We start from the raw sequence: 21173 nt of genomic DNA, 5'->3' as shown, positions 1-21173 counted from the left end.
ATTAATTTCAGAGGGGGCTTCAAGAAAATATTTTAGGTCAAAAGCCCTAAAAACACTGCATTATGGGACATCCTTCTCCACAATGGATACATGCAAAGAAGGCATCTTAGAAGGCTGTTTGTAATCAGAAAAGCCCAGAAAAGAATTATGAATTTGGATGAATTATGCATTTTAAGAGGTTCTTATGGCTCTTTAAAACAGTGTTTTGTATTTATAAGTAAACAACACATTGCTAAGAAGTTGCATCATAAATTGTGCCAATACTGGGGTGTTCTAAGTGGTTGTCACGGGCCTCATGGCATTCTGGGTGATTTTAGATGTTTTCTTCTCATCTTGTGTGAAAATCCCTCACATGTTTAATGGTGCAGCAGGTGAAAATGGTGACAAGAAATCTGATCACTTGGTAAAAAATGACTAAAATTAAAATGGAAAATATAACAATAAAAATGAATGCAAAATATGAATAAATATTAAGATACTATAGAAATGATACAAAAATAGCACTGTCCTCCTCAGCAAGACACATGATTTGAGGAGTCATTCATGTCTGGAGCACTACCACTGCAGGACAACATACACGTTGAACTTTAACACTTTAACTTTAACACTAACAGGCTCTGTTTACACCTGTTATTAAGATGCATTGTGGTCGATCGGATCACAAGTAGATGAGGGAGACACATTCCTGTTCACACCTGGTGTTTTAATCCGTCTATTTCGTCTCTGTCCACTTTCAAGCACTTCTATCCTGATTTCAGATCTATTGATCTAATGGACAAAATTAGCTCACGCAATATGAATATAAACACACACGGAGACGGCAGAAAAACACAGCAGCTTTCGTTTCTGCTCTGACATTTGCAAGATCACGGCGAACGCTGTGAGTGTGTGTGTGTGTTAAAAATCAGGAATGGTGAGAGAACATTGTGCTTGGTATGAATTTCATCTTCAAACCAAACTTGAGTCTCCAGCTGACAAAGTTTAAAATCCTTTATCCTAAATCCTTTAAAATGGCTAGCACACATCCCATAATGCTTAGGCGTTAGGTCAGTAGATGGAGAGTAGGTGTTTTTTGTGGCTGTTCGAACAAATTCAGCCACATGAGCGTTTACATTACGAAAGCAATCCGGTCGAATGCGTTTTCGACTACCTCTGGAAGTGGCCAAAAGTGGACAAGCTCAAAGCGTTTTAGAACCCGTTTACACCTGTATTTAGCGTCGTCTACTTGTGATCCGATCGACCAAAACGCTTCTTAATACAAGGTGTAAACAAGACCTTAGAGTTACTATAAGTACATGTACTAGATTAACAGAATTTAAACAGTACTGCAGCTTTAAGTACTGCATCCATCCCACCCCCTGACTCACAGAAACATGAGCGACTGCAAGGAACATTCCTACAGACCGTACACACAGACAAATCAGTCATAATTCAGTTAGACAGTCCGTCATGTTACCAGTTAACAGCTGCTTTATTCTCAATCCTGTCTTCCGTGAAAATCCCTCCCCACATTCCCTCCATCTTTCCTGATCAGTCCCAGAATCTGATCTAACAGAGCAGATATACATCTCCTGAAGTACATATACAGACAGGAACACTCACCAGACGTGTGTTGAGTTTTGTAGGATATCTGCTTTCTATCGCTCTGGCTTTTCTCACACTTCCCCCTGGTCCTTCCCTTCTCTGAGAATCCTGCCCTCTCTGACTCTCTCTTCCCTATCTGTAATTCATTCCTCCACCTACTTTTTCTTTGTCTCTAGTGTATCCATAATCACTATAACATAACTCTCTAGCACTAAGTATTAAAGCTGAGTGTGCATCGTCCTCTTCCTCTTGTTGAGGACAGTGTTTTTATTGTTATATTTTCATTGTCATTTAGTCATTTTTCTGTTTTAGTGATCTTGATTAGTTTTAGGTAACACTTTACAATAAGGTTTCAATTGTTAACATTAGTTATCTACATTAGTTAACATAAACTAACAATGAACAATGTTCTTCTCAATCAGCTCCATAGCTCCCCAGGTTATGAATCAGTTAATCATTTTCTCAAGTAAAGTAAGGAATCTGACTTACTACACATTGGGATACTGATGGCTCTATTTCAGGCGACATGACAAAGTCCTCGATGTTCAACATCCCAACTGGTAACATCACTGTTTTCTGCCGAACAGCTTATATATTAAATTAACTAACGTTTAATAATTGATGAGCTTTACAACGGAACTGTATCAACACTGAACAGACTTCTTCTGAACAACAGCTGAAATGCATCATTTTCCTGTTATTACTGTAATACTGTCCATCTATATTGTATAAAGCGCTGTATAAATAAAGGTGACATGACATTATTTGTTTAAATGTTATTTAAGTATATTATAAATACCTTGATTGTGACATTTTCCTGAAACATTTCAGCCATACATTTATAGTAATAAGTTACTAATAAGTTGCCGCACATCATTTATGTTTTGTGCTTCAGAATTTGCAGTATAGGAGAATAGTGAGCATCGATGCTCCCTGGTTTTCATAATACATTGTGGGACTTTTTAGGGAGTAACAGTTTCAGTGCACTGAAAGGATTTTGTTATTAGTCAATGCCCTGACAAATGAACTAGGGAGATGATTGAGCCTTTTTTATCCTAATATTAATCTTAATACATTTTTAAGATTAAAAGTTGTATCTGTTAACATTGGTTAATTCACCATGAACTAGGGCTGCACCAATAGTCAACCAAAAGTTTATTAACCTAGATAAATGTGCGCTATTATTAGGTAAATGTCCAAGTGTTTGCGGAGTGTGGAAGTGAAAGTATAGTGTGCATGACTGTACAGGCTACTTGGCTTATTATTAAAGGGGATGTTTAATGCTATGTCATGCATTCTGACTGATTCACACAGTTAAAGAGTTGGATTATCATGCTAAACATGGCCAAAGTTTCAAAAAAATGAGTTAAACACATACTGTGCCAAATACGCTCCTTCAGGATTCAAACAAGTTGCGGAAAGTTTTTTTTTTCCAAGTATGGCCCTGATGATTTCACAAAGGGTGGAACTCCTTGTATGGACACTTGTACGTGCACACATCACGTGCGCACATTTTTTCTGTCATTTTGTTTTTAGACTATGAAATCAACAATGTCACATTTTGTTCACGTTGTTCAGCTTCCCAAAAGAGCCCAGCATTAAGGGAACAGTAAACTGTTTGTTTTTGAGAGGCAGCAACAGAGTTGTGCAAGTGTGTTAGTTTGTTACCAGCATTTCGGTGACAGATCTTCATAAACAAGGCCTAGTTTGACGCTGGATTTGCAGATTGTTTGAAATTGTAAGTACATGTACATGTGTTCATGTGTTCCCCAGTCTCCAGGGGTCAGTATTTATCAAAAGTGGTCCAAGGAAGGAACAGCAGTGAACCGGTGACAGGGTCATGGGCGGCCAAGGCTCATTGATGCACGTGGGGAGTGAAGGCTGTCCAATCAAACAGACGAGCTACTTTAGCTCAAATTGCTCAAGAAGTTAATGCTGGTTCTGATAGAAAGGTGTCAGAATACACAGTGCATTATAGTTTGTTGTGCATGGGGCAGCATAGCCACAGACCATTTAGGGTGCCCATCCTGACCCCTGTCCACCACCAAAAGCACCAACAGTGGGCACGTGAGCATCAGAACTGGACCACGGAGCAACATAAGAAGGTGGCCTGGTCTGATGAATCAGGTTTTCTTTTATATTACGTGGATGGCTGGGGGCGTGTGCGTCGCTTACCTGGGGAACACATGGCACCAGAGTAAAATATGGGAAGAAGGCAAGCCAGCAGAGGCAGTGTTATGCTTTGAGCATACCGCAACAGAGTTGTGCAAGTGTGTTTGTTTGTTCCCAAATTTTTTCCTCAACAAATTTTCCTAAACAAGGCCTAGTTTGACGCTGGATTTGCAGATCGCTTGAAACTGACAGATGGAGCCGTCCCAATGATAAAAGATCCTGAGTCAAAACCAGTGAGTGAAACTACATCAAATGTCTGTTTTGTTGGCAATCGGCGCGTAAGTGCGTAACACCACGAACGTATAGGGAATCGAAAGTTATTCAGGAAAAATGCCGTGATGTGTGTGTGTGTGTGTGCTTGTGACACTTTAGCTCCACCCACAAGTGCGGCTGTTTTCAGAAAGAATCGATACAGTGTACAAACTAAATACTCTTCCGAGATATGAAGGATGCGATACTGCTCTATAGGTCCTCAAGATAAATAAATAAACAATCAAAATGTCTCCTTGGTTTTTTTTTCGACATTCATAATCCTTGCTTTGCCGCAAACTTTGCGAGTGTGGAATAGGCTATATATTATGCTTATATATTATTAAAGGCTTATTATGGTTTTGTATTCCCTCCAGGATATATTTAAGTAATTCAATTAATAAAAACATGTGATTAGTCAACTAATGCCATAAACGAACGACTACAAGTTGACTAAAATATTTTGGTCCGAAGAAGCATTACCATGAACTAATATGAACTTTAAAAATTTCATTAACTTATTAGTAACAAAGGTTAATAAATGCTGTAAAAATATATTACTCATTGTAAGTTCATGTTAGTTAATGCATTAACTAATGTTAACAAATGAGACCTTATTGTAAAGTGTTACTGTTGTTTTATTAATTTTTTTTATTAAATGAAAAACTAATATTTAACTTGGTTACTTTGCTTTAAAAGGACATTGTTACTAATTGTAGTAACTACTATTGAATTACGGTTCAGAGTTACGGTTAGGGTTTGGTTTACGGTTAGTTACTTGTAATTATGCATAATTTACAGTTATTACTATAATAAGTACATGTACCGGTAGTAACCTTTAACTGTCACCAAGTGTAATCTCAAATTTTTTATACATTTCAATATATACTTCAACTTAAACTAAAAGAAATATGCCTTTGTAACTAACTAAAGAAAAAAAAGTTTCGTTATATTCTATTTTACATTTAATTTACTGGAACTAATGTAAATGTTTCTGAGTATTTTTAGTTTAACGATAACAGCACTTGTTGATGAGAGGTGTTCTGGTACTTTACTAAGTGATCGGACTTGGTACTTTACTTGGTGCCATTTTCACCTGCTGCAGCACAAAACAGGTGAAAAAAATCCCACAGACACACATTGAAGGAGGAACCCGAGACACAGACCAGTAGATCAGAGATAAGAGTCATCACACATGTTTTCAGAGCATTTAAAAACCTAGTTTCCTCCCGTTACTGAAGAAGAAGCGTGTAGGACATCTTACCCTCTGAGACCTGTGGAGCAGCTCTTTTCTCTCTTGCCGGAGGGAATTCAAAGTTTTATCCTTTTCTTGTTCCATTTCCTTCAGCTGGTTTTCTAGTTGCTGGACTCGTTCCTGCAAGACAACAACGTGATCATTAAAACATTTTCAGCATGAACAAAAACTTCATATGAATCCTACACATTCGGCAATAAGCTTCAGTCTGGTGTGTTAAGGAGTCATGAAACTCTTGGTTTGGTTTGTGTTGCACTGATGGCACAATATGCTCAAAGAGGGAGAGGAAAGTCAGCATGGTGCCGCCCACCTGGCACATTGAGCTGACAGGTCAGGGTCAGAGATCTGTCATACACAGCAGCTGAGTCAACGAGCACCTATGCACTGCTCTGACGCTGTCACCAAAACTAGATCACTCTTATTACTCAATAGACACTAAATGCTCATGATGCAGATGTGACACATGTATGGTTAATAATGGACAACCTGCTGCTATTTTATCCCCAACCCCCCTCCATCTGAGAAACAAATTAAAATGCTGCGTTTATTTTTTAAACTTTTATTTACAAAATGTCTTTATATATATATATATATATATATATATATACAGACAAGTTGTGTATACTGTATAAATACAAATCTAAACATATACAATTGTTTAAAAGCTATAAAAATAGCACTAATATTACAAAGATAAATTGTAGTGCTATTAATTGTTAATTATTTAATTAAAAGTGTATTATACAAATTATTCTATGCATCACTATTGTTAAAATGTATGATGAATAATTTAATTTTATATATATATATATATATATATATATATATATATATATATATATATATATATATATAAAACATATATAACAAAAACATATGTATATGTGAGTGAAATAAATACACAAACCAATTAAATTAATACTAATAGCACTACAATTACAATTAAATAAAATTACAATTAAAATAACAATCAACAATAACGATCAACAATACAGCAAAAACAATAAAACATATTTAAAATATTAATTTCAATAGCCTTCATTACAATTTAAAATTCAACAATATTATACTATAATATAATATATATAGCACAAAAAAAACAATATGTAAAAATATTCATTTTAGTGTATCTTATTTTTTTGTATAAATATACACAGACACATTTTTGTGTGTTAATAATTTTAATATGGATTAAAACAGTTTATAGGAGTTGAAACCATTCAATTCTATCTCTCATTCTTAGTCAGTCTAGTCTCTCTCTTTTGTGGCCCCTTGTGTAATTACCTTGTTTACTGTATCATGTGACTGTGTTTGGTCTGTCAGCATGAGCAATAGTTACGCTCATGCTCAGTGTGGCGGTCTGCCTCTACCGTACAACAGCCAATGAGTGTCTGATTTGGTAAAGAATGATGTGTAGTGAAGATTCACTATGTTCTATTCAACAGGCACGAACTGTGTGGCACTAAGGGGGATGTGCTCTAATAGTAATAAACATGAACTTTTAAGCAAATAAAATAAGAAGCATTCGCTTCAACAAGACAGGAGTATAAAACATGGTAAATGATCATGTTCATGACAAGTTGTTGGTAATCTAGTTAAAGGGTGATGAATTGAGATATATAAAATGAGCTTTTCATGTATAAAAGGTCATGGCCCAGAAAGTGATCGTGTTCGCATCTTGACGTCATCGACTGACGAAACACGCCTCTACCGAATATTAAGCATGTGAAATTCAGTAGCCCCGCCCACCGACTCATCGGATCACGCTAGCCAGCAGCAATAAACAGGGCCGGCGTTTGCTATAGGCGAGCTAGGCGGTTGCCTAGGGCGACAATTGTGTTAGGGGCGCGAGCGCGCTCTAGTGCCGCCCATTACTACCCATTAGAATTGGAACAAGCGAAATACAACATAATGTTCATTAAACATGATCATCATAGGGCGCCCCCTCAGCCACACATTTTATTACTTATCAACCTGATTATTAGATTGAATTGATGGTGATTATTGATTATTAGTTCGGGCGTTAGATCAGGCAAGTGCTCATCTTGCGCGTTCATCAAAAATGAGGCGTCTAAACCCCGCGGATGCACAGGGAAGGAAAAAGAGAAAAAAAGAAAGGAAGAAAATTGAAAGAAAGCCCAGTATAGAGGTTAGTCTTCTTATCTCAGCCAATAAGTTGTCAAACAAAATAAAATTACTTAGTATCAATCTTATCAACTAATATTTATTTTATAAATATTATTAATATTGTCACTAAGCTATCACTTGCTAGTTTTCTACATAATTACTATACGTATTGCAAACATAACTTCACTGACAATAATCTACAATAACCTACATGGATGTCATTTAAATATCAAAAGTCCAGTTCGTTATGAATATGGATAACGTATGCATGTTATTTATGAAAAGTACAAACGCTCTCTACGTGGGCGTCGGAAGGAAATAAATACGGCCTCTCTTTGTTTTTTTGTTTTTTTACTGGAGCAGCCTAATGAAAGATACCATATTATTTACATTAAACACAAATATGCTGTGTTCACCTAGTTCTTTACAGTGGCTGTAGTATAGTGGTAAGACGCATGGCATCAAGATTTGATGCAGATCGATCAGTGGTTCGATCCTGACTTTTGCCACACTCGCTCTATTTCCTTTTCCCATCACATATCAAATTGGAAAGGCATATATTTTTAATAAAAAGTGAGAAAATGTTTGAAAAGTGGAAATAAAGCGTCGAACGTGTTTAATAATAAGTGCTTCTCGGTTAGGGGTAGGCCTAGGAAAACAGACATGTGCTGAATTAGAGACGATAAAAGTGAGTGGGGAGGGGAGGGGGGTGGGGGGCGCAAAACTCCATCTCGCCTAGGGCAACCAAAGAGCTAGAGCCGGCCCTGGCAATAAACATGCTAAACATGAAGAATATAGCAAGATATTGCGCTATTCCTGGTTGTAAAAGAACCTACAGTCTATGGGAAGAACACAGTCACTGCATAAGCTTCCCTCAGATCCTAATATTAGGAATATTCATGACACCTTTAAACTACACTGAAACTTCAGTCAGATAAAAACTGCATTTCATAAAACAAAATTGTTCAGCTCACCTGAGACGTGTTGCGCGCGTGCTGTACTCTGGTTATCTCTCGTTCTATGACCCTTTCACTTTCTCCATTCTCTCCTTCTCGCTCATCTTCTATACCGCTTTCCAGCTCAAGAATGTGAAACTCCATGTCTTCAAAAGATCGCACTGTGGCTTCAAGCACATCCTTGTCCTGAAAACAAAACACATACAGACAAAATTCCTCAAAATTACAGTATGTCTATTTTTTCCCTGTTCATGACAATGCATGCAGCAGTAAACTGTCAGTGGAGATTTTCATGTTTTTGTTTAAAAGTAATTAAAAACAATGACTTATAGTTTCAAAACAACACTCTTCCCATCTGTCATTGCTCAGTCAGAAGTCAGTGTCACATGATCCTTCAGAACACTGTGCTGAGCTGTGTGTCAAGTCAGACACACATATTTCTTGCTGCTAAAAAACGTTTCTGTCAATGTAAAAAAAAAAAAAAACTGCGCTGCTTCATATTTTTGTGGAAAGTATGTTTTTTTCTTTTTTTTTTAAATTAATAATTTATTCAGCAAAGACACATGTGGTGTGGCAAGCAGCGGGGCGAGGGACCGCAAGAGCGGGCCGGTGACGAGTGGTAATGAGTACCAGTTGAGTGACACACCGGTCTCATCTCGCGGCCAAGGGACGGGAGCATAAAAGAAGGAGCGAGGGCAGCGGAAGACGAGAGAGGACCAGGCCTGGATTTTATGTTGAGTTTTGTTTAAGTTTTATGTTTGTGTGGGCAGTCGTCCGTGAGGGGCTGCCCGTGGTTTTACTTTCGTTTTGTTTATATATTTTGAATTAAAGTTTTGAACGTTCGCCGGTTCCTGCCTCCTTCTTCCAATCTAAGAACTTCATTACAACACACTTAATTGGTTAAAAGTGACAGTAAAGACATTTATACTGTTACAAAATGGTCTAGTTCAAATAAATGCTGTTCTTTTGTACTTTAAGAATAAAAATCCTGATTTTAACAAAATATTAGCCAGGATTAACTGTTTTAGTATTGATAAACATTATTTAGAGGACCTATTATGCCCCTTTTTACAAGATATAAAAAGTCTCAGGTGTCCCCAGAACGTGTCTGTGAAGTTTCAGCTCAAAATACCCCACAGATCATTTATTATACCATATTGTAAATGTAAATTTTTTAAGTGGAAGAAAAGCACTGTTTTCGTGTATGTATCTTTAAATGCAAATGAGCTGATGCTCCCCAATCCGCTTTCCAGAAGAGGGCGGAGCTTGTAAAGCTTGTGGCGTGCCTTGATCTGGATAGTCTGCCTAAAATAAAACATCTGTTTGGTTTTGATTATCATCGCTATCATGGCCACGTCATGTGACATTGCAGTTGTTCTTCATCATAAAAGTTTTTTATTTGCATGCGTTTTAAAGCCATATCAGTTTAAACTTCTGATATGGTTTTCTGAGCACACACATCCGAAGCCTGCGCACAGAAAGCAGGATGCCAGAAGCCACGTCCTGTGAGTATTACACTAAGTTCTCTTTCAAGGCTAATTGCACTTAAATGGTCAAATACACGTTCGGTTATGTCTGAGAACGTATACAGTAGAGAGAAAAAAATCATATGTATATTAGATCTGTGTATTAAAGTGACAGCAGTGTAATATACTGTATATTACACTGCTGTCACTTTAATACTAACTTTTACACTTTAATACCTACTGCTATATCTGCTGTTAATATGAATCAAACAACAGAAGAAAAACAGAAAATCATTTACTTCTCTTGACGGAATAACTTTAGTTGCTTTAATAAGAATACATGTCTTACTTGAATGCTGCTGTTAAATGCTCTAGCGAGGAGATAAACACATTGGACTGTGTACAGCTCATTTAGGGGAGGAGCGAAGCTAATAGGACAATATCAAATGGAGTCGATGGATCTTTTTGGGTGGTTGTGTACACACAATGCAGATACATACAGTTAATAAACAATATAAAAGAGAATTTTGCATTATAGATCTCCTTTAATAACTAAGCACCAATAATAATTAATATTAACTGAGCAGCAAATCAGCATATTGCAATTATTTCCCAAAAGCTGAACATTTGGACTGCGGTATTTGCCACCCCTAGTTTGTCATTACCTTTTGCAGCTGAAGAAGCATCTGCTCACGCTGGTCTGCTGGCTGTGAAGGAATCTGTTTCTCCATTTCTTCACACTTCCTTTTCATCTTCTCCACCTTCAAGCGCTGCTCTTCCAGCTGAAGGAAATCATGTTTTCAGCTCAAACATAAATGAGGCTTTATATGAAATGCATCATGTAAATAGACATGAAGTACACAAACCTTCTGTCTGTTAGCCGAGCGCTGGCTCTTTCTTTGCCGGTCCTTCTCTTGCAACACCTGCAGTTGATCTGTGTGTCTGCGCAGTCGCTCCTGCTCTGTCTGCAGTTCCCCTCGCAGCAGGGCGACCTCCAGCTGCAGCTGCAGAAGAGCAAACACAAACGGGTGACTTTCAATGCACGGTGACTTGTTGGTGAGAACGCACCCGTTCTCTGCTTACCTCAATTTTCAGCTCCTCCCTCTGCTGGTCGAGCTCCGTGATGCGCTGCTGCACCATCGAGGGTGACGTCAGGAACTTTGCTGAGTTTCCGTCTGCTTGTTTCACTCGATACTGGTAAAATGAAGAAAGAGACTGATGCGGTTGAAACGCCAGGTAAAGTGAAGGATTAATTATCCGTCTATTTGAACAAAGCTGAATAATGATCATATATAAAATGTGAAACAAAATCGTATCTGCTCTTCAGCTAAATTAAGGTATTTTAGAAAGCAGAATAATATAAAATACAAATATAAAAAATAATACATAAAATAATATACATTTGATCTACTTTTTGGCTAAGAGAAGGCATCTTAGAAAGCAGCATAATATAAAATATGGTTACACTTTATTTTCAGGTGACGTCGTTTAATTGTACTTACTCAAAAAAGTACTGAGTAATAATAATTAACTACATGTACTTACTATAGTATAGATTCAGTTAGGGTTTTGTTTAGGGTTAGTTACTTGTAATTATGCATAATTTACTGTTATTACTATAGTAAATAAATCTTATTAAAATACAAATATAATAATATAATAAAATCTCTCCATCACGGCACCTGTTAGTGGGTGGGATATATTAGGCAGCAAGTTAACATTAGCTGTGTCTCATTTCAGAAGACTGCGTCCTCCGGAGGTGGCATTTGAAGGCTGCATACGTCATAAGGCCGTCTCATTTCAAATAAGTGAGTAGGACACTTCAAATGCAACCTTCGAATGCATCCTTCTTTTACAGGAATTCGGAGTGTGCATGAGGTGTATCCTTCACAGCTGGAGATAACCCACAATTCTTTGCGTCGCAGTTAACAAACGTCATATTTTTTATATATTATATGAAAAAACGGCACCACCACCAGATATACATGCAAGTGTAGGTGTGGTGTTTAAATGTAAGTAGTTTAAGCTTGTTTTTAACCTCTATTACTTCAAACAGATGGTTTTGGTAAACAGGATTACAACTGTTTGGTGCTTTTTAAACGTTTAGAACAGTACATTGCTCTCAAGACATTTCATAGTCATTTTCAAGTTATAAATAATTTTCATTCATATAACTGGTGTGAGAGCGCAACGAGGCTGAATGTGTTGGCATAGCAACGAGATACTTCCTGCTTGTGTGTCCTACGAAGGACATCTCATTTAATTCTGATTGAGGACACTCCGTATACTGCAGCTTACACAGGATGCGTCCTCCGGAGGACGCAGCCTTCGAAATTTAAGGAAATGAGACAGCTATTTTGTCATCAAAGTTGATGTGTTAGAAGCAGGGAAAATGGGCAAGCGTAAGGATTTGAGCGAGCTTGACAAGGGTGAAACTGTGATGACAAGACAACTAGGTCAGAGCATCTCCAAAACTGCAGCTCTTGTGGGGTGTTCCCGATCTGCAGTGGTCAGCATTTATGAAAAGTGCTCCAAGGAAGGAACAGTGGAGAACCGGCGAGAGGGTCATGGGCGGCCAAGGCTCATTGATGCATGTGGGGAGTGAAGGCTGGACCGTGTGGTCTGATCAAACAGTCGAGCTGCTGTAGCTCAAATTGCTCCAGAAGTTAATGCTGGTTCTGATAGAAAGGTGTCAGAATACACAGAGCATCACAGTTTGTTGTGTATGGGGCTGCATAGCTGCAGACCAGTCAGGGTGCCCATGCTGACCCCTGTCCACCGCCAAAAGCACCAACAGTGGGCACGTGAGCATCAGAACTGGACCACGGAGCAATGGAAGAAGGTGGCCTGGGGAACACATGGCACCACAATACACTATGGGAAGAAGGCAAGCCAGCAGAGGCAGTGTGATGCTTTGGGCATAACCATGTGGATGTTACTTTTCAGCAGGATAGTGCATCCTGCCACAAAGCAAAAATAGTTCAGGAATGGTTTGAGGAGCAAAATAACGAGTTTGAGGAGTAGACTTGACCTCGAAATTGTCCAGATGTAAATCTAATCAAGCATCTGTGGGATACGCTGAACAAACAAGTCCAATCCATGGAGGCCCCACCTCGCAACTTACAGGACTTATTATGTTATTATTGTTTATTATATATTATTTATTTATATAATTATATAAAGTACATATACCTATATATATATATATATATATATATATATATATATATATATATATATATATATATATATATATATATATATATATATATAACGTTTTATCTGTTCATTGGCTAAAAGAAAGCATCTTATAAGGCAAGGCAGCATCATTTTTACCTGTTCGCTCTCTGTGCTGCTGCCCTCTGTGTCTGACTCCGCCCCTGAAGAGGCGGGGCTCTGTTCAACAGCCACTCGCATGATCCACGGGGATCTTCGGACAGGCTCCCACTGGCTCCTCTGTGTATCCATATTGTGTCTGGGCATGTCTAATTAAACAGGAGTGGAGACTAGTTAAATATGGAGGTATGGGACATTGGCACATTACAGTAATTCAGTCTGGCTCATGGGGGCTGCAAATAAGGGTCAAATGACAGATGCTCAAGCCAACATGCATTGCACATACAAATGAATTCCTTTCCTAAAAAGATGCACATGACTGGTAACCAGCTTATGTTGTGTTCTGCAAGTTTCTTAATTAGATTAATCAGAAACATTTTATATATAAAATAGCTCTTAATTCTCAGGTGAGATGTGTTCCAACAAACCACAGGAAAGGCTGTGAAGATGAAAGACACTAGATCAATGCCTTTATGGCGACAATGGGTTTTTCTGTAGCTTGTTCAGGTGTTTTTTACACAATACCATACAACAAGGCCACAGTTCACTGTAAATGGACTCTGTGTGTTCATTGAAGCTTTTGTATTTGTCCGTCTGTGAGCTTCAGTTCTCTCCACCCCGTATCGCCCACTTACGCTCTTAATCTGACAAAGCTGAGTGTGGGAACAGACTCTCGGTACGCCATTGTCCAAACCTTTTCCCACCGTCTCTCTGCCCTGTCCATCAGTCCTGCCCATGCTGAAGCCTTATTAGGATTCAGAGAGCTGGAGCCACACGGATAAATATAAAACTCCGATATGAGGAGTTCCAAACACAGACTGACACACAAAGTTTCTGGAGGAGGAAGTGGCTTCTAAAATGTCACAGGCTGGTTTCATATTTCCACAGAGAGAGAGACTGGAGTCCTAGAATAACCACAGCCTCACTAAAGCAGACACACACAATAGTTTGTTTGAACAGGATTTTAGCTTAGCCCTTCATGACAAAAGCAGGTGTTTAAGTATGTATTTTATCACATGTACTGTTGATTAAAACTAGACCCAGAAGCTTTTTAACTAGCAGTCGAGATATTGTCGAGATGAAAAACGCACTTATTGCAATGTATTATAGGACTGAGTTCTCTGCAAAGGATACATGCAATGCTGCCTTACAATTTGACTAATACAAATTATATTTTAATATATAAATTAAAAATAATAATATATAAAATAAAACATGAACTTTGAATAAAAGAGTCCATCTTAGAAGGCAGCGTAATATATAAGATAATAATAAAAATATCAAATAATTATCATGCAGAAAGGGAAATTTGATCTACTCTTTGGCTAAAAAGAAGGCATCTAAGGCGGTAACATAATAAAAAAAATTAAATATAAAATTATATATATATATATATATATATATATATATATATATATATATATATACACAAAAAAAAAATACATGCAATTATGAGATCGCTGCTTTCATGCGCTGAGCATGTGTGTGATCGGAAACAAAGATCATCACCGCTACCTTTCAACCAATCTTAATATAATGCCATAGATTGAAATAATGAAACACTTTTCACGATTAGTTACCCATTAGAGCTGTAATAGTAAAAACGAGCTAAAAGAGGAAGTAATACTATTTCAAATGCAAATACGTTCGCCAATCACAGCAGTGGGTGTTTACACTGAAGTCTCCCAGCGGACACGCCCCTTAAAACAGAGCATTCAGAGCAGAGGGCTAAAATCAGGGTAGGAAAAATGTCTTTTATTTATAAATTATAACAATATTTGATGTGAAAAGCATTCTAGCATTATAAGGGCACCCCAGGAAACATCATAAAACAATAAAAAATACACAGCTCATGACCCCTTTAATGACATCCTATTCTTAATCTATAGGGTTTAATATGGAGTTGGTCCCCCCTTTGCAGCTATAACAGCTTCAACTTCTAGAAACTCATTTGTAAGGTTAGGCACTGATGTTGGACGAGAAGGCCTGGCTCGCAGTCTCCTCTCTAATTCATCCCAAAGGTGTTAAATCGGGTTGAGGTCAGGTCTCTGTGCAGGCCAGTCAAGTTCCTCCACACCAAACTCGCTTTGTGGACCCATGAACTTTTTGGACCTTGCTTTGTGCACTGGTGGTGGTCATGTTGGAACAGGAAGGGGGCATCACCAAACTGTTCCCACAAAGTTGGGAGGATGAAATTATCCAAAATGTCTCGGTATGCTGAAGCATTAAGAGTATCTTTCACTGGAACTAAGGGGCCAAGCCCAACCTCTGAAAATCAACCCCAAACCATAATCCCCCTCCACAAAACTTTACACTTGGCACAATTCACTCAGACTCGTCCATCGGATTGCCAGACAGAGAAGCTTCATTGGTCACTCCAGAGAACACGTCTCCACTGCTCTAGAGTCCAGTGGCGGTGTGCTTTACAACACTGCATCCAAACGCTTTGCATGGCACTTGTAAGGCTTGGATGAGCTACTTGGCCATGGAAACGTATTCCATGAAGCTCTCTACACACTGTTCTTGAGCTAATCTGAAGGCCACACAAAGTTTAAAGGGCTGTAGCTATTGTATTCTAGTGTGACTTCTGCGCACTATGGTTGATTTTACGTGGCCTACCACTTTGTGGCTGAGTTGATGTTGTTCCCAATTGCTTCCACTTTGTTATAATACCACTAACAGTTGACTGTGGTATAGTTAGTAGTGAGGAAATTTCATGAATTGACTTAATGCACAGGTGGGAACCTATATATATATATATATATATATATATAGAGAGAGAGAGAGAGAGAGAGAGAGAGAGAGAGAGAGAGAGAGAGAGAGAGAGAGAGAGAGAGAGAGAGAGAGAGATTACAATTTATATGCAATATATAAAATATACAAATATAATAATATATAAATAATACAATAATAACAGCAATACTAATACTACTAAAAGTATTATAATAAAGATTGATCTGCTCTTTTTATAAAAGAAAGCATATCATAAGGCATAATTTACCATGTAAATATTATATGTATATAGACAGCCCATATAGACAGTTTTGGAGAGCTCACTAGGGGTTGTTGTAAAAACCAGGATGTTGTCCTGGCTGTAGCCAGATTTGTCCAGAGTGTTAAGATTAGTTTGGTTAACTAACACTAGGCCACATGTGACACCAACAAGCCTAAACACAATCTAATCTGCTTTTTATCTAAAATCCAACTCAGAGGAGTGAGCAGCATTCATGTAAGGTTTGAAGTCCAGAAACGATAAAGTGAAAATGCAGATATGACAGTTCTGGGTCACTGTGATACACTTACAAAAGAAACAAAAAGAAACCCAAGAGTGAAAGTAATAGAAAAAAGCTACAGGTAGCATCACATGGGTGAAACAAATGGGTGTAATGAGGGAATTATAATTTGTAATTGCAGAGGAGTGGCAGAAGAGATAAAATGTGGCATAAACATCCTGTTATATAACAGGCCCCTCCTGGTCATTACTAACCACCGCTGGCTCTGACTGACGAGTCCGACTCTGTTCGCACTGACTTACTAATCATTTCTCCTCGACTCTGCAGTAACCCGCCACTAACCCATGCACATTCCTTCCATGATTCTTAACGTTACAGCAAATAGGGTCAGTGTTGTGTGCGCGCCGTCCGTATTGTGTTTGGCATCGGACAGAAGAATCTGCATGTCAACAAAATATCTTCCACATCCTGCCACAAAACCCACTATTCATACGACACAACTCAGTTGCACTCCACCAAATCTTCTTGTAAAACCAGTTTAGATAAAAAACAAGACAAAAAACCCTTACTGTGGTGCACAGTTACAAGAAAAGCTGCTATATAGAAGCTTAAAGGCTTCTGTCATGTACTTCATATAGAACGTTTAGGGCTTCCAATCATGGGATCATTTTTATGGGTTCTATATAGAACCATAACAAAGACTTTTTTCTTAGAGTATTCCATGGTACTGAATTAATACTTCCAGCTGGAAATTCTGGAACTTTTTACCTGGTACGTTAAGGGTGTGTTCACACTTGGCATGTTTGGTTTGATTAAAACAAACTCTGGTGTGATTGCTCTGTTAGTGCAGTTCATTTGGATAAGTGTGAACACTGCCATCTGAACCCTGGTGTGCACCACCAAACAAGATGAAAAGATGGGTCTCGCACTGCTTCCAAATCAACTCTGGTGCGGATCGACTGAAATATGAACACAACACGGACGACAGACATAACCAAAAACAGGACGTGATGTCACAAGATGCGACCCTAAAAAGAACAGAATGCTCACACACACCTGTTTAATTCTCGTATTAGTTGTGATGTTGCCCTTCACAGTTCAGTACAAGCATCAGAACCGCGTCTCCTTGCAGCCGATCTTCATTTGTGTGTGACGGAGGGATTCCTGCTGCTGTTTAGACTCCTTTACACATTTTAAAAGCTCTTCACAAGTTCTCAGCAGCTCAAAATACCCTCATAGGTACGTGCAACGAGCACATTTAGCCCAGCACACACACAGCATTGTTTTGGATGTCTGGTAAGTTCTGTCACAAAATATACATAATAAAAGCAGACCAATCAGGTTTGGAGCATATGTGAACGCTAAGCACACCAGGACTAAATGTCTTTTTTTGGGCTGGGCCAAACAATCCAAGTACACTCAACTACAGGGGGGAACACACCCAGACTGTCATCGTATTAAAATGGCTTATGTCGAAATATTAAGGTATTAGCATGGCTTTTGTCCCAAAAAATAATAATTTACATGGTACCCCAAGCTTTTTTGTTTTAAATACCACAATACTTCCATGGTAAATACCCAAATAACATGATATCACCATGTACAAATGATATTTACATTGTACACATAGGTACCTAAAATAGTACTTTCATGATGCATGCCAAAAAATCTGCTAATACAAATGCCCAATTCTTTTTTATTTGGTGTAGGATTTACTTCAAAACTATTTTCACTCTGAAATTGCTAGTAAATGCAGATAATTACTATGAAACAAGTACCACATTGAATTAAATGTGATATTTTGAAGTAGAAAGACTGAAATTACTGTATTGTAACTGTACTGTATTGTACTGTAAAGACTTTCTTGTAAACCAAACTTCGTATTTACTAAATAATTTATTTTCCAGTATAACTGTAAAACTGTAACTTTAGATTATCATTATTAAAGATGCGTGTGTATTTGGTATCTCTTACCTGTACGAAGCCGTTTCTGCCGTAAAGCTCTTCTCAGGACAGCATTCCTCACGCCGACTGCTCAAACTAAACAACAAATGCAACACACACGTTCAACGCCTCGTTATAATTACAGGTGCAACACTACATTCTTCAGTGAAACACTCATGATGGAATACAGATGAACGGCATTGGATGCCCAGCCGATCATATCAACTGGATGTGAGCCGTCTTCCCTGAATAAACTGCCGTTAATTTAGTCTGAGCTTAACAAACAAGTTTGCTGTTATCACAAACCAAACAATGAGATATCAGAGTGACCAACACACTGATGAGGTCAGTGTTCGTTGAGATTGATCTCACAGGCCCTGGAGTAACCTTGACTCATTGAACACGCATCATGAAAAGATTAGTTTATTTAGTTATTCAAAGAAAGAGTGGTGATTCAAAGAAAGATTGGATTCTTGAGGGGGCAGTTGCATAAACACAGCCATTATGTTACGTCTGTGTCTTAAAAACAAGTATGACTAACTAGCAGTTAGTTAGGGGTAATCATTCTTACTTTACGGTATCAAATATTAGACCAATCTACGTTTATATGTAACTGACTTTAAAAAAAAAAAAGAACAATCTTTAAAAAAACATTGGTGACTAACTTGTAAGACTAGTCTTAGCAGTTTATGCAAGCAGCCCTAGGGGTTTTCAATCTTTAGAGGACATGGATGGACCCTCAAATATGATCAACTTTGTGAAAGGGACCCCCATTGTAATATTTAAAAGGCAGCTATATATTTTAATGTTCTCAACTTACACTGTGGAATATTAATGTAATGTTAATTTAATAAATAACTAAAATATTATTTGGAAAATATTTGGTTTTTATTATTTTACATTATAAAGTGTTATTTCCTATTCATTATAGTACTGCACTATGTATTATTAAATCATTTTTATTTACTTGTATGGCCCCACTTTATATTAGGTGTCCTTTACTACTATGTACTTGCATCAAAAAAAAGTACAATTAAAAAAAAGTACAGTTCATTACAAGCACTTATTGTGCTCATATTGTATTGCTGAACCCTTTTGCTGACATTGAGGTAAATACGGGTAAAGTAAGGGACAGGTGTGGTGGTGTGGGTAAGTTTAAGGGTAAAGTTAGGGACAGGTGTGGTGGTGTGGGTAAGTTCAAGGGTAAAGTTAGGGTCAGGTGTGGTGGTGTGGGTAAGTTTAAGGGTAAAGTTAGAGACAGGTGGGGTGGTGTGGGTAAGTTCAAGGGTAAAGTTAGAGACAGGTGTGGTGGTGTGGGTCAGTTTAAGGGTAAAGTTAGGGTCAGGTGTGGTGGTGTGGGTAAGTTTAAGGGTAAAGTTAGGGACAGGTGTGGTGGTGTGGGTAAGTTTAAGGGTAAAGTTAGGGACAGGTGTGGTGGTGTGGGTAAGTTTAAGGGGAAAGTTAGGGACAGGTGTGGTGGTGTGGGTAAGTTTAAGGGGAAAGTTAGGGACAGATGTGGTGGTGTGGGTAAGTTTAAGGGGAAAGTTAGGGACAGGTGTGGTGGTGTGGGTAAGTTTAAGGGGAAAGTTAGGGACAGGTATGGTGGTGTGGGTAAGTTTAAGGGGAAAGTTAGGGACAGGTGTGGTGGTGTGGGTAAGTTTAAGGGTAGAGTTAGAGACAGGTGTGGTGATGTGGGTAAGTTTAAGGGTAAAGTTAGAGACAGGTGGGGTGGTGTGGGTAAGTTCAAGGGTAAAGTTAGGGTCAGGTGTGGTGGTGTGGGTAAGTTTAAGGGTAAAGTTAGGGACAGGTGTGGTGGTGTGGGTAAGTTTAAGGGTAAAGTTAGGGACAGGTGTGGTGGTGTGGGTAAGTTTAAGGGTAAAGTTAGAGACAGGTGGGGTGGCGTGGGTAAGTTCAAGGGTAAAGTTAGGGACAGGTGTGGTGGTGTGGGTAAGTTTAAGGGTAAAGTTAGAGACAGGTGTGGTGGTGTGGGTAAGTTTAAGGGTAAAGTTAGAGACAGGTGGGGTGGTGTGGGTAAGTTCAAGGGTAAAGTTAGAGACAGGTGTGGTGGTGTGGGTCAGTTTAAGGGTAAAGTTAGGGTCAGGTGTGGTGGTGTGGGTAAGTTTAAGGGTAAAGTTAGGGACAGGTGTGGTGGTGTGGGTAAGTTTAAGGGTAAAGTTAGGGACAGGTGTGGTGGTGTGGGTAAGTTTAAGGGGAAAGTTAGGGACAGGTGTGGTGGTGTGGGTAAGTTTAAGGGGAAAGTTAGGGACAGATGTGGTGGTGTGGGTAAGTTTAAGGGGAAAGTTAGGGACAGGTGTGGTGGTGTGGGTAAGTTTAAGGGGAAAGTTAGGGACAGGTATGGTGGTGTGGGTAAGTTTAAGGGGAAAGTTAGGGACAGGTGTGGTGGTGTGGGTAAGTTTAAGGGTAGAGTTAGAGACAGGTGTGGTGATGTGGGTAAGTTTAAGGGTAAAGTTAGGGACAGGTATGGTGGTGTGGGTAAGTTTAAGGGGAAAGTTAGAGACAGGTGTGGTGGTGTGGGTAAGTTTAAGGGTAGAGTTAGAGACAGGTGTGGTGGTGTGGGTAAGTTTAAGAGGAAAGTTAGGGACAGGTATGGTGGTGTGGGTAAGTTTAAGCGGAAAGTTAGAGACAGGTGTGGTGGTGTGGGTAAGTTTAAGGGTAGAATTAGAGACAGGTGTGGTGGTGTGGGTAAGTTTAAGGGGAAAGTTAGGGACAGGTGTGGTGGTGTGGGTAAGTTTAAGGGGAAAGTTAGGGACAGGTGTGGTGGTGTGGGTAAGTTTAAGGGGAAAGTTAGGGACAGGTGTGGTGGTGTGGGTAAGTTTAAGGGTAAAGTTAG

General features: G+C 38.7%; 1 protein-coding gene across 5 annotated transcripts in view; it reads right to left on the bottom strand.

Moving 5' to 3' along the window:
* Positions 1 to 21173, bottom strand: part of phldb3 (pleckstrin homology-like domain, family B, member 3) — a 33526-nt gene that overhangs the window by 10199 nt on the left and 2154 nt on the right. For 4 of the 5 annotated variants that reach the window (XM_067447911.1, XM_067447915.1, XM_067447914.1 and 1 more), the window contains exons 2-8: positions 18353 to 18418; positions 13146 to 13294; positions 10893 to 11003; positions 10676 to 10813; positions 10475 to 10591; positions 8362 to 8529; positions 5270 to 5380 (exon numbers count right to left, since the gene is read on the bottom strand). In XM_067447911.1, coding sequence (XP_067304012.1) covers positions 5270 to 5380; positions 8362 to 8529; positions 10475 to 10591; positions 10676 to 10813; positions 10893 to 11003; positions 13146 to 13292 — 792 coding nt within the window. In that variant the 5' untranslated portion in view covers positions 13293 to 13294; positions 18353 to 18418. Of the gene's footprint in view, positions 1 to 5269; positions 5381 to 8361; positions 8530 to 10474; positions 10592 to 10675; positions 10814 to 10892; positions 11004 to 13145; positions 13295 to 18352; positions 18577 to 21173 lie in introns of those variants that run through there. The other variant, XM_067447912.1, reaches the window with a different exon arrangement.

Source organism: Pseudorasbora parva, chromosome 7 (genome assembly GCF_024679245.1).
Source record: "Pseudorasbora parva isolate DD20220531a chromosome 7, ASM2467924v1, whole genome shotgun sequence".
Taxonomy (NCBI): domain Eukaryota; kingdom Metazoa; phylum Chordata; class Actinopteri; order Cypriniformes; family Gobionidae; genus Pseudorasbora; species Pseudorasbora parva.
This window is presented reverse-complemented; position numbering and strand designations above follow the sequence as displayed.